The sequence below is a fragment of the Lontra canadensis genome, unplaced genomic scaffold (assembly GCF_010015895.1).
Source record: "Lontra canadensis isolate GAN:19392208 unplaced genomic scaffold, GSC_riverotter_1.0 scaffold93, whole genome shotgun sequence".
Taxonomy (NCBI): Eukaryota; Metazoa; Chordata; class Mammalia; order Carnivora; family Mustelidae; genus Lontra; species Lontra canadensis.
In genome coordinates this window covers 7455486-7467952 of record NW_022631087.1, presented here as the reverse complement: position 1 = coordinate 7467952, position 12467 = coordinate 7455486, and the positions used below count along the sequence as shown (strand labels likewise).

The window sequence follows — 12467 nt, the reverse complement described above, 5'->3', positions numbered from 1 at the left end:
AAGGGCCCAGGGCTGGAGCTAGGGCTTCTGGCCTGGGCAGGGGGTATCCAGCCAGCCCTGCCTCTCCAGGTACGGACCCGCGTGTGCTTTCTCTCCCGTATGAGCGGAGGCAGAGGGTAGCCGGGGTCAGGATGGGAGGCGGGTGAGGCAGGCTGAGAAGCAGGGTCTCTCGGATCACAGTAGGCCCTCCCTGAGTGTCTTAAACCAGCAGCGCAGGCCGGGCGCCCTCAGATGTCCACAGAACCTTCCCCTGTGTTCTCTTCATCCAGCCCCAATCCTTTGCCACCTGCCCATCCCGCCACCTGAGGCAGAGGCTGGGGGTCCCAGTTGGGCCCAATTTTCCTGCAGGCGACAGGTTCTGACCCTGCCCACCTGCATCCTTTGGCTTTCCGGCCTAACCACGCCCACTCCTACACCTCCCTGACTAAGCCCAGGCCCCAAGACGGGCCTGGGACAGCCTCGCCTGGAGCTGGGGTGGGGGGGCCTGGCGGAGGAGCCCTGAGTGTTGGGGATGAAGGACAGCGCTGGAGGCTCCACCTTCTGCCCTTCCCTCCCTCCCCTCCCCCTTCCCCTCTCCCCCTCCTTCCTTCCCAGCCCTCTGCAGCAGCTCAGCGCTCAGTCAGTCTCGGGCTGTCCGGCCGGCGTGGTTGGTGGTGAGGTTTCAGGCTCCGTCGGGACGAGGCCGTGGCCTGAGGCTCAGGGCCCCCCAGCCCCTCCCTCCCAGCCCACCAGCGTCACCCCCCAGCCCCGAGCTGGACCGCACACCTTGGGACACGGTTTTCCACTTCCTAAGGACGAGCCCCAGACTGGAGGAGAGGTCCGAGGAGGTGAGTGAGTGCGCAGTCCGCTCCTCGGCTCCTGCCTTCCTGAGCCCGGGCCTGGGACCCCGCGGTGGGGCGTGGGTGGAGAGAAAATGACACCAGCATCTGTCCCCCGCCCCCGCCAGCTCCTCTAGACTCCATGGGGGGCAGGCAGAAGAGAAGACGGAAAGGTGAGAGAAAAGGTGGGAAATTCCAGGAGTCAGGATTAGAGTAGAATAAAGAGTCCGTTTTTCTTCCTTTCCATCAACAAACCTCCACCCAAAAAGAGGTTTAAAAAAACCCAAACCCACCCACACCAAGAGACGGTTGGGACCAGGTGGTGGGAAAACGCGGAGGCGGGCGCTCAGAGGCCGAGCCCGGGTCTGGCATGTGCGCGGGCCCCACCTCGGGGCTGCGCCCGTGTCGCGTGGCTCGGGCTGCCGTCGGGGCTGCGCTCACCGCCGCTCCGTCGCGCCCTTCTTCCCGTCCAGGTGAGCGTTGGACTCTTCGCGAGGACCCCGGCGGCGGGCCCCGGGGAGGCGGCCGAGGCGGCGGCGGCCGGGGGCGACATGGCGGAGGAGCAGGACCTATCCGAGGTGGAGCTGAGCCCCGTGGGCTCTGAGGAGCCCCGCTGCCTGTCCCCGGGGAGCGCGCCCTCACTGGGGCCCGACGGCGGTGGCGGCGGCGGCGGCGGATCGGGCCTGCGAGCCAGCCCAGGGCCCGGCGAGCTGGGCAAGGTCAAGAAGGAGCAGCAGGACGGCGAGGCGGACGATGACAAGTTCCCCGTGTGCATCCGCGAGGCGGTCAGCCAGGTGCTGAGCGGCTACGACTGGACGCTGGTGCCCATGCCCGTGCGCGTCAACGGCGCCAGCAAGAGCAAGCCGCACGTCAAGCGGCCCATGAACGCCTTCATGGTGTGGGCGCAGGCGGCGCGCAGGAAGCTGGCCGACCAGTACCCGCACCTGCACAACGCCGAGCTCAGCAAGACGCTGGGCAAGCTCTGGAGGTGAGCGACCCCGACTCGCCTCCGGGGAGCTCCCGCGGGCCCCCCAGCTGCGGGTGGATTCAGGCCAGACGCGCGCTGCCCGGGCCCTTCTCGCGGGGGCAGCCACCGCTCTGATGGGACTGGAAGACCAGGTGTGGGGTTCGGGCCCGCCCTTCCCCCACAAGTACCCCCTTGAGGTTGCGCCGCCTTAGAACTCCAGTGGCCTAGGCAAGGCTCCCCACCCCGGGCAGCGGGCAGGAGGGCGCCCCCTCGTGGTTGGAATTCCGTCGGTGGCAGGCGAAGGGCCTGAGCTTCTTCCTGGCAGGGGGGGTGGTAAAGGAGAGGGAGGGGGTAGGATCCCGAGGGGCCCACACCAAAGACCTTCACTAACGTCTTCCGCTGGCCCGGCGCACTCGAGGGTGCCACTGCCACCGGCCCCACTAGTCAGGGGTATGCCCGAGAAATGCTTGGGACAGAACGGAAGGCCTGGCTGGCAAGGGGAAACTAAGGCAGCCAGATGGAGAATTGGGGGGCAATTCAAGGAAAATAAGGAACTTAGACAGGAGCCTTTGAAAGCGTGCGGGATGGAGAACCGCCAAGGGCAAATCTGTCCCTGCAGGATCCTGTCTTGTCCCAACTACCTTCATCGTGCCCTCCTTATCCTCCCCTCCTTCCGGGTTGGGGGAGGGGGGGCTCTTGTCTTTATCCTCTAGGGTAAGGGACGCACAGAAAGAAGTATCCTCTCCCCCCCTGTGCCAGAGCTTCCAGGCCTGCCCCTCTCTCCCTCCCTCCCGTGGTCGGGCGCCATCTTCTTTTCCAGGGCCCCACCCAGCGTTGAGTAACCTCCTACCCCTCCAGCCCCAGAGCTGGAGCCGAGTGCCCTGGCCAGGAGGAAACCTTGGCCCCTCTTCCTACCCAGGGTGCCTCAGAGTCCTTGGTTCCCTGGGGCCAGCCCAAACCTCTGGGGGAAAACATGCCCCCCAACAAGGAAGCCAGCCACCCCTCCCCTCAGGTCTGGGGCTCGGCCTGGCCCCTTGGGATATGTTGAGCAGGGTAACCACCTCCCACCTCAGGCGTCCTGGGCAGCTCAGAAAAAGAACAGGCGATCCAGGAGATGCAAGCCTGCAGAGGCCCCCTGATCCCCCCACGAGACTGCCCAAGAGACAGGCCCAGAAAGGAAAAGGGACCTCAAAGGCCACGTCCCAGCTGGTGGCAGAGCAGGATCAAATCCAGGTCTACTCGTCGTCCTCCACACTGTCCTTGGTGACAGTGGCAGGTCACCCCTTGGCTCTAAAGCGTGGTCAGGAGGTGGGGGGACAGAGAAGGGGAGAGTGGAAGTACAGCACACCTGAGTTCCAGAAAGTCGGCACTTCTCAGAGGAGCCGGCTTCCCTCCTGCTGCTGCCCTCCCCTGGTGGGCCCCAGCGTAATGGAGATGGGGCCTAGAAGGCCAAAGGTTTAGGGTGGTACAAGAAGCTAGAAGGCCCCCCCAAGAGACCAAGAGGGATTCGCATCTAGCCCCACGGCCCCACGTGTTTGCTGATGGCCTGGTGCCCCTTCACATCCCCGTCTTGGCGTGTAGCGCTCTGCTCATCCCGGGCAGGCAGGCCTTGGGCTTAGTGACCAGACTGCTGGGTCGACTCAGAGGCTCCAGGTCTGCCCAAGAGCAGGGTCAAAACTAGCTCGTCCGCCCAAGGTCCATCTGCACTGGGTAGGGCACAGCCCAGGCCAGTACCCTTGGTGTCGTGGGACAGAGAAGAGCAAATGAGAGACAGACAACCAGGAGGGAGACAGGCAGAAGGAGCAGGTCCTGGGGATCAGGAACAGACCACAGCACCAGCTCAATGACAGCATCAACACAAGGATGGACCCCCACTTGTCCCTCAACCCACTGTGAGGGATTTAAGACCAGACCCTCCATTGTCCCTGTTCTTGTTCCTCCAGCCCAGAACCCTGGGCTTGGGCTCCCTCCAGAGGACTAGTTCCTGGCCATCCATGATTGGCCCCAAGGGCCAATCTAGCATAGGGCCATCAGGAAAGTGGGCACTGCTTGCTCAGGACCCAAGCCCAGGGTAGGAGGGTGGCAGGACAAGGACAAGGATCAAAGGCTATCCCCACAGGTGGGCAAGCCACCTTGGATCCTGGGTGGGGGCCCCTACTGAAATCCCTCCCCGGTTCATAATTCCCAGGCCACCAGGGAGGGGGATGGGCTAAACAGGTAGGACTAGAAAACAGGGCCCTAAACCTAAAGAGAGGAAGACATGAGGACAGACTGCTTAGGGTGCTGGAAGTAGGTTGGGGTCGGACACCCAGCGTCCAGGTCCCGGCTCCTAAGTGGCTGTGTGAGCTCTGACAGTCACATGCGGATCGTTGTACATTGGTTGACTTGCTGGAAAGAGTAATTAGACCCCAGAGACTGGAAAGGGGGTCACAGGCTGGAGCCTCTCTTGACCCCCAAGTCCACAGGCCCCTTCCCTGACAGAAAGAGCAGACGGAGCAGCAGCCCGTGCCCCACCTTAGGAGCTCCCCCCACCAAGTCGGGATTTCCAATTTGCAGGGGGAAGCAGCCTACCCTCTCCTGGCCCCTATTCCAGACCCTGGAGATCTAGAGGACAGAGGCCAGGTGGAGTGTAAATGAGGATCGGGTTTGCAGTTAGAGCTGTGGGTACGTGGGGGGGGTCTGGGGGACAATGCTGAGCAAGGCTGGTGCGGGGGTCAAGATGAACAGAGCTGAGGTTGGAGTAAGGCTGGGGTCGGGGCTTGGAGGCTCGTTAGCCAGCTGGGCTGGGGTGGGGGCTGGGGGTGGGGGGACCAGAGGTCAGGATCCTGTCAAGATTAGGGTACTGCTGGGAACTAGCAGGGAGGCGACAGTGTGTCGTGTTGGATTCTTCCCTGTCTTGTGGCCTCTGCCCCCACTCCATGGCCCCTACTGTGTTCTTGCTGATTCACACCCAGTTGCCAGCTGGATAGAGGGCATAAGCAAAGTTCTGGGTAGGAGAGGAAGCTCAGTGTCCCCAGCCATTCCAGAGCCTCTGAGCTGGAGCCCTTGGAAGTGGCTGAGTCCTCTAGTGCCTCTCTCTCTCCGCCCTCAACACACACACACACACACACACACACACACACACACATCTGTGGCCCAGCCTCCCTGAGGCCTGGCTGGGGGGATAACCTTCATGGCTGGGAGAGAAAGGGGGCAGCCCACTCCCTCGTCCCAGAGGAGGTGCTGATCTGGGGTTTTCAACCCATCCCTCAGCTGGAGGGATCCTTGGAGAAAGCTACATTAGGGCTGGGTTCTGGCAGCCCGGGGGGGGGGGGGGCGGGCAGGCTAAGCTGCACAGGAATGCTGCCTCCGGCTAGGAGGTGCCTGGTATGACCACCCCCTCCCATCCTGGACAGGAGGGCTAGGCCTTCTGCTGGCTGGGGGAAGAGGGCAGCGGAGAGAGGCCCTTTGGGCAGCAGAGTCACACCCCCAGAGTCCCTCATGTCTAGGACTCTCTGAGTCTGTTCTTTCCCCTTAGCCCACTCCAGGAGGCACTCTCTTCTGCCCTCCTTGCCCTGGGGACAGCCGAGCCTTAAACATCACCCCCTCCACTGTCCTCCAGCCCTGGCCTGAGGCTGGACTTGAGTGGGCCCTGGGCACTGCCTTCAGAGCTGGTCTCAGGCTGGGGAGAGGGTCTATCTGCCTCTGTCCCAGGCAGCCAGCTCTACCTCCAGACAGATCTGATGATGAAAAAGCTTTTTCTTTCCTTGAAATGAAGTTCCGTGTCCCTCAAAAGCCCTATTCCTGGGGCACCTGGGTGGCTCAGTCGGTTGAGCATCTGACCGTTGGTTTTGTCTCAGGTTGTGAGCTTCTCCTGGCTCCTGGGGTCAAGCCCTGCCTTGACCTCAAACAGAATCTGCTTGTCCCTCCCCATTCCCCTCAAACCCCCTCCCCCACCCCCCGCCCCCACCATTGTTTGTGTGCTCATACTCACGCTCTCTCTCCCTCTAGGATAAATGAATAAATCTTAAATAAAAAAAAAAAAAAGCTCTATCCATACATCTAACTCCATCCTCAGGGTTGCCAGGAGCCCCTGAGAGTTTAGGGACGATCACAGCCTTCTGAGCCTGTGGCTCCTCCGGCCTCACTTCCTAGTTTGTGACTCAAAGAGCAAACCCCCCCAACTCCCCCTGCCCTGGACCCCGCCCACCCTCTGCACTTGCCACCCCTGCCCCCCATCCCCAGGCCTCATTTGTCTGAGGTCAGAGACTCACACTGGCCACTGGGCTGTCTCCCCCAACTGTACCGCCCCAGGCTGCTGAACGAGAGTGACAAGCGCCCCTTCATCGAGGAGGCTGAGCGGCTCCGAATGCAGCACAAGAAGGACCACCCGGACTACAAGTACCAACCCCGGAGGCGGAAGAACGGAAAGGCGGCCCAGGGGGAGTCAGAGTGTCCCGGCGGGGAGGCCGAGCAGGGCGGCGCTGCTGCCATCCAGGCCCACTACAAGAGTGCCCACCTGGACCACCGGCACCCAGGAGAGGGCTCCCCCATGTCAGACGGGAACCCCGAGCACCCCTCAGGTGAGCGCTGGGCTGATGACGAGCTGCGGGTGGGGAGAGCCAGGGCGCTGGGGAGGCTCACCGGGCTGCACAGTCGCCCCAGCTGGGGTGCAGGGTCCTGGAGGGAGCTCGGTGGGAACTCAGGCCCCTGAGGAAGTAGCTGGGCAAGATGGCTCTGGTGGATGGAAGCGGGCGCAGCTACTGAGTGAAGAGGCCAGTTAAGGAGGCTGTGGAGGCCATGGAGGCCGAGGGGTGAGTTACAACAGGGAAAGCAGAGACAGGATGATTTTGAGAGATGGGAGATCAGATCAGGAGAGATCATTGCCTCCTTCCCGCCTCCTAGTCTGATGGGGGAGCCACGGCATGGGATCTTGAGCAAGTGTCATGGAGAGGCCAGACATAGCATCTTGTTGCATTTTTATTAATGAAAATACCAGCTAACATTAATTGAGCACCTACTGTGTACAGGCACCCGAATTACCTTATGTGTATTATCATTCAATTACTCTGAGCTGTGATGTGGCAGCCACACTGCCTGGGCTCCGACTTCAGCTGTGCGGCAAATGACGCCCATGTCACAGATGAGTAAACGGACACAGTTGAGTCTGAGCCCAGGCAGCTGGATTCCAGGGCCCCTGATGACACTAGTGCTGCCTTGCTTCTGTTTGTACAACGTGTAGAAGGCCATATGTGGGGTCAGGCATATGGGAAGTCTCTGTTGGCACAGCTCTGCCCTCAGGAGACATGCCCAAGTCCTCCTTTGTGCCAGACCCTGGAGCAGACACCAGAGGCACCAACAAAAGAAGCTCCCTGGTCTACGAGGTCCACAGTGTAGAGGGAGGAGCAGGGATGAAAACAAATGAGCGAATCCAAAACAAGTGTGCATGAAGCCTGCACCTTCCAGAAGGAGGCCATGTCTGAGCCGCTTAGTATCATCTTTGGGTTTTATTTTAAGATTTTTAAAAATTTATTTATTGGACAGACAGAGATCACAAGTAGGCAGAGAGGCAGGCAGAGAGAGAGGGAAGCAGGCTCCCCGCTGAGCAGAGAGCCCGATGTGGGGCTCAATCCCAGGACCCTGGGACCATGACCTGAGCCGAAGGCAGAGGTTTTAACCCACTGAGCCACCCAGGCGCTCCAGTATCATCTCTGTTTTACTGATAAGAAAGCAGGTTAGAGAAGATGGGCATTTTTTCCAGGATCACACAGTAAGTGATAGAGCCAGGATTCAAACCCGGGTGGGCCTCTCAAACTCCAGAGCACTTGGCCAGTTCTGGACCTGGCATTGCCTCTGGCCTGATGGGGGAGACATGGGCCGGCCCCCAAGGAGGCCCCAGTCTCATAGACCATGGGCATGTTCTCTCTCCAATGGGATCCCCAGTCCAGCCGTCTCTCCCACACACCTACATACCTTACCTTCAAATATTCAGGGACACACACACACACACACACACAGCAGAAGAGCACATACCAAACAGCCACCTCGGAATACAACTGTGGGCCTGGGCCTCTGCTCAGCCTTCAAGGCCCAGCTCAGCTTCCTTTCCCCAGAGAGACCTTCCCCAAGTCCCCACGGCAGGGTGGGTGGCTTCTTCCTCTGGTCTCCTGAGCCCTCTGCACGTCCTGTCACTTCTGAGGCTGCCTTCCAGTTCTGTGTGAGTCTCTGGATCCTCCCCTAAGACTGGGAGCTTGTGAAGATAGGATCCCTTTTCTTTCCACTTGTATGCCCTTTACTTGGCACCACAGCCCCTAAGCATTTGCTGAATGAATGTGTGAATGAGAAAACCAAGGAAGAGGGGTGGAACGAGTCAGCTAAGTGCCCATCGAGGGGACAGCTAAGGGGCAGTGGGGGCAGAGAAGGAAGCTGACTTCGGCTGACATGAGGAACAACTTCCCCAACAGGGAAGGTCTTTCAAGATGCAGCAAGTCTCTCCGGGAGGTGGGTGACAGGGAGCGTCCTGCGCGGGTGGGGGGAGGCAGATGCACCCCTCCAAATGGGGCACGTCAGAAACAGCTGGAGACCAGCCCTAGACTGTTAGAGAATTAAGCACCAACTCGGGCTGCCCAAACGCGTGAAGCGTACAAGGTCACGCCGTGACCCATCCTCAGCCCCCCGAGGCATCTTTTCTGACGGTGAACCATCAGAATCCAGAAGCCTCTGACTCACTTCCCACTTTCTTTCTGTCTCCCTTCCACCCAGGCCAGAGCCATGGCCCACCCACCCCTCCGACCACCCCAAAGACAGAGCTGCAGTCGGGCAAGGCAGACCCCAAGCGGGATGGGCGCTCCATGGGGGAGGGCGGGAAGCCTCACATCGACTTCGGCAACGTGGACATCGGCGAGATCAGCCACGAGGTAATGTCCAACATGGAGACCTTTGATGTGGCTGAGTTGGACCAGTACCTGCCACCCAACGGGCACCCGGGCCACGTGGGCAGCTACTCAGCAGCCGGCTACGGGCTGGGCAGCGCCCTGGCTGTGGCCAGTGGACACTCCGCCTGGATCTCCAAGCCACCAGGCGTGGCTCTGCCTACAGTCTCGCCACCCGGCGTGGACGCCAAAGCCCAGGTGAAGACGGAGACCGCAGGGCCCCAGGGCCCGCCGCACTACACCGACCAGCCGTCCACCTCGCAGATCGCCTACACCTCCCTCAGCCTGCCCCACTACGGCTCCGCCTTCCCCTCCATCTCCCGCCCCCAGTTTGACTACTCTGACCATCAGCCCTCAGGACCCTATTATGGCCATTCAGGCCAGGCCTCTGGCCTCTATTCGGCCTTCTCCTACATGGGGCCCTCGCAGCGGCCCCTCTACACGGCCATCTCTGACCCCAGCCCCTCAGGGCCCCAGTCCCACAGCCCCACACACTGGGAGCAGCCAGTATATACGACGCTGTCCCGGCCTTAAAGGGGGGGCCCTGTCATCGCCACCTTACCCGGCCCCTCTGGGTAGCATGCCCCTTCCCCCAGCCCTCGTGCCCTGTTCCTCACCCATCTCAGGCCTGGTGGTGGCTGGAGAGGAGGCTGCAGAGGCTGACAGCTGAGGGAAGGCTTTCTGTCTGGCTCACTGCCTTTGATGACCCCACCCCATCCTATCCCAGCTCCAGCCCAGGCAAAGCCCTGGGCTACTAGGCTGGGCAGAGGAGAAGGAGGTGACTGTCGCCCCTAGACTGAACGATGAGGGGCTGCACCTTCCCCGCCAGGAATGACCCTCATCCCAGGACCTGAGAAAGACCCATTCACCCTCCTCTGGGAGTCGGGGAGGCATCCAGGGTCGGATGGGAATCGGAGGCCCTGCCACGCCTGTGCCCATGTTGGCTTTCTTGTGGAGAGTGAGGGGTCTGACATAACCCGTGCCACTTGGGCCATGTGCCTAAGATCAAAGCCAGCCAGAGACCTGCGTCAGTGCCTACAGTGGGCTACGTCTGTCCCTCGGGGGCTGAGGACAGCTTTGAACAGCCTGGGCGGGGCAGGGGTGCTCAGAGGGAGGACTCCTCATCCCCGCAGGGCCCCCTCCCCTTCTGAACACAGGGAGGAATTGGCACAGAGGCCTCCGGACCCATTTCCATGCCAGCCACCTCATTCTTTGTCTCGCAGAGACAGGGCGTCCTGGTCCTACTCCATGACAGCCCCCCAGACCTTGAGGCACCTCCCAGATGAGGAGTGACGAGGCAGGGGCTCTAGGAAAGGATTCAGAGACAATTCACAGAGCCTTCCTCCCAGGCTCCCCGCCAACTCCCTCTCCCCTCACCAGGCTCTGTGGTCCCTGCTCTATCAGCCCCAGCCCCTCGGGCTTCCCAGAGGGTCACAGCTGCTCAGACCTTTGCCCTTAGCTCCAGGAGGAGACACAGGACAGGGCCCAGGACCCAGGTTGCTGGCAGCAGGCTGAAGACACTAGACTCCTGACATGTACGTTCTGCCCTGGCCTTTTGCCCTTTGCCTCCCAGTGGTATCTGAATAAAGTATGTAGCTCTGTCTGCCCCTATCTTCCTGTTCTGCAGCCCCCGCAGTCCACATGTAACTCATTACTGCCCCCCTCTTATTTATCTCAGTAGACCCCTCTCCCCTCTCCCCTCCTCCTAGGTATTCCAGCCCCTATTAACTCTGCATTAAGCATTCCACATAATAAAATTAAAGGTTCCGGTTACCTGCTTGGTGGGCCTGACCTGGCCTGTCTCTTGGTCTCTTATCCCTGCACCTGTGCCTCCTCGGATGCTTTCTGGAAGTAGCTAGGGGCAGAATGCAAAGGACAGATAATGCAGAGGTCTCCTCTCTCCCGTGAGATGGTGGGGGCCGTGCCGTGTGTTGGGACAACTGGCATCCCGGTGGGGTCAGTTGATGCCCGGGCTGGAGGCCCCTGCTGGGAGCTCTCCCCCAGCCCTGCTGCGCTCATCCTGTCGGGGGGCCACCTGTGCTTCCAGCTGGAGCTCAGCAGGAGCAGACCCTTTTACTTGCCCAGCAGAGGGGTGGGACCTGGAAGCATTCAAGGGACAGGTATTTGAAAGGGGGGTGCGGTCAAGCCTGATGTCCAGCCGTCTACGGCCAGCAGGCCTGTCCCTTGGGATGTGTCGCCGGGCTTTCTCACACTGCACCCCTTTGTGCCTCCCCTCCCCTAGCGCGTATGTGCATGTGCACACACACACACCCTCAGTCTGCTCCACGATCTAGCCAAGTCTTCATGGCAGCTGCATGGGTCTGTGTGTGAACCCGGAACGGCAGACACGCAAACTCATCCTTCAGTGCTCATTCCCTAAAAGCTCTTCCCTCGGTGGAATTCCAACCTGTGCTCGGGGGCAGAAGCCATTCCACATCAGGGACAAGGGAAACCTCTTTCCTGCCATCTTCCACTGATGGATGGCTCTGGGAGTTGGAGGTCTTCCTTAGGCCCGGCTCCTAACAACAGTACAGCCCCCGTGCTCTAAGTGCTCCCTGACCAAGTGCTCTGCTGAGTGCTTTGTCATGCAGGCCTAGGACCAAGTGGGTCCACTCATTATCCTTATTTTCCAAATGGGCGGCTGAAACTTTGAGACGTTGATGCTAATGAGACGTTGACCCTGCCCACGGCTTGCAGGCCCCAATTCTGCTTGTCATCGGGAGTGATGCTTCTCCCGCTGCTCTAGACCAGCGTCCCCAGCTCCCTTTTCCATTTCTTCCACCTGCGGGCTCCAGCCCCTCACCCCCTCACCGCCTCATCGGGACCTGGGGCGGGGCAGGGAGCGCCAAGTAGCGCAGTCCCCCAGGCTGGCCACACTCCCACCTGGAAGCTGCGTCACTCGGGTTCTTCTGGCAACGTCAGCCATAGCCACCGGCTCCCATGAGGCTTAGCGGTAACTAGAAAGCCCTGCTCTTACAGACATAATGGATGCCAAGTCAGATCACCCCAAACCGTATAGAAGCTATTTTCTGGTGTCTTTTGTTGTGTTGTAGCGAAAGGCAGGATTTTATACTGAGTTTTGACAGAACTCGTCTTGTTGGATTTGACTGTTTTCCCACCTATACTCAGTCCTGGAATTCTGAATCCAACTTATTGATGCTCCTTCTGAGCTTTATGTATCTGCAAACTTGAAAGTCCCTATTGAAGTCACGAATAAAACACGTTGACATGAAGAGAGGCCCATATCCACCACCAAATACTTCTCCATCATCTGTTCCATTATTAACACTCTGAGGGAAGAACTGGCCAGTCAACTCTGAATCTGACTGTATCACCAAGAGTACAACCTTCTCCATCGTAGCTATTCGGGAAGACCACCCGATGCCCCGATGCCTTGCTGAAATCAAGATTCGCTCTGTGGCATTCCTCCAACCTACCAGACCAACCAGACTACTAACCTTTGAGAAATGGAAATTGGATTCATGTGGCAACATTCTTAGAAATTCTGCTAGCTCCGGGATCTCCTCTTTATTTACCTCTGTGTTCTCAAATAGGCAACAACCTATTCTACAAACTTTGTCAGGGACGGATGAGGACCGACCTTCGGTGCTCCTAAGTTTTACGACCCAGCCATTCCCCTCTGTTGCCATGCAGGTTGTTAGTCCATTTCCAGGTGCTCACTGCTCCTGCTCTCAGCGGAGCTGTGGACAGAGCCAGTAGGGCACAAGGGACGGGGGGCTCCATGGAGAAGAACCCACCGCCTCCAGGACC

The 12467-nt window shown here is 59.9% G+C and overlaps 1 protein-coding gene across 1 annotated transcript; it reads left to right on the top strand.

Moving 5' to 3' along the window:
• Positions 1-511: 511 nt before the first annotated feature.
• SOX10 (SRY-box transcription factor 10) lies at positions 512-10474 on the top strand. Its single transcript, XM_032836631.1, is given in 5 exon segments — positions 512-568; positions 570-827; positions 1292-1806; positions 6079-6347; positions 8527-10474. Coding segments are annotated over 5 exon segments (1803 nt in total). The 3' UTR covers positions 9231-10474.
• Positions 10475-12467: the final 1993 nt, after the last annotated feature.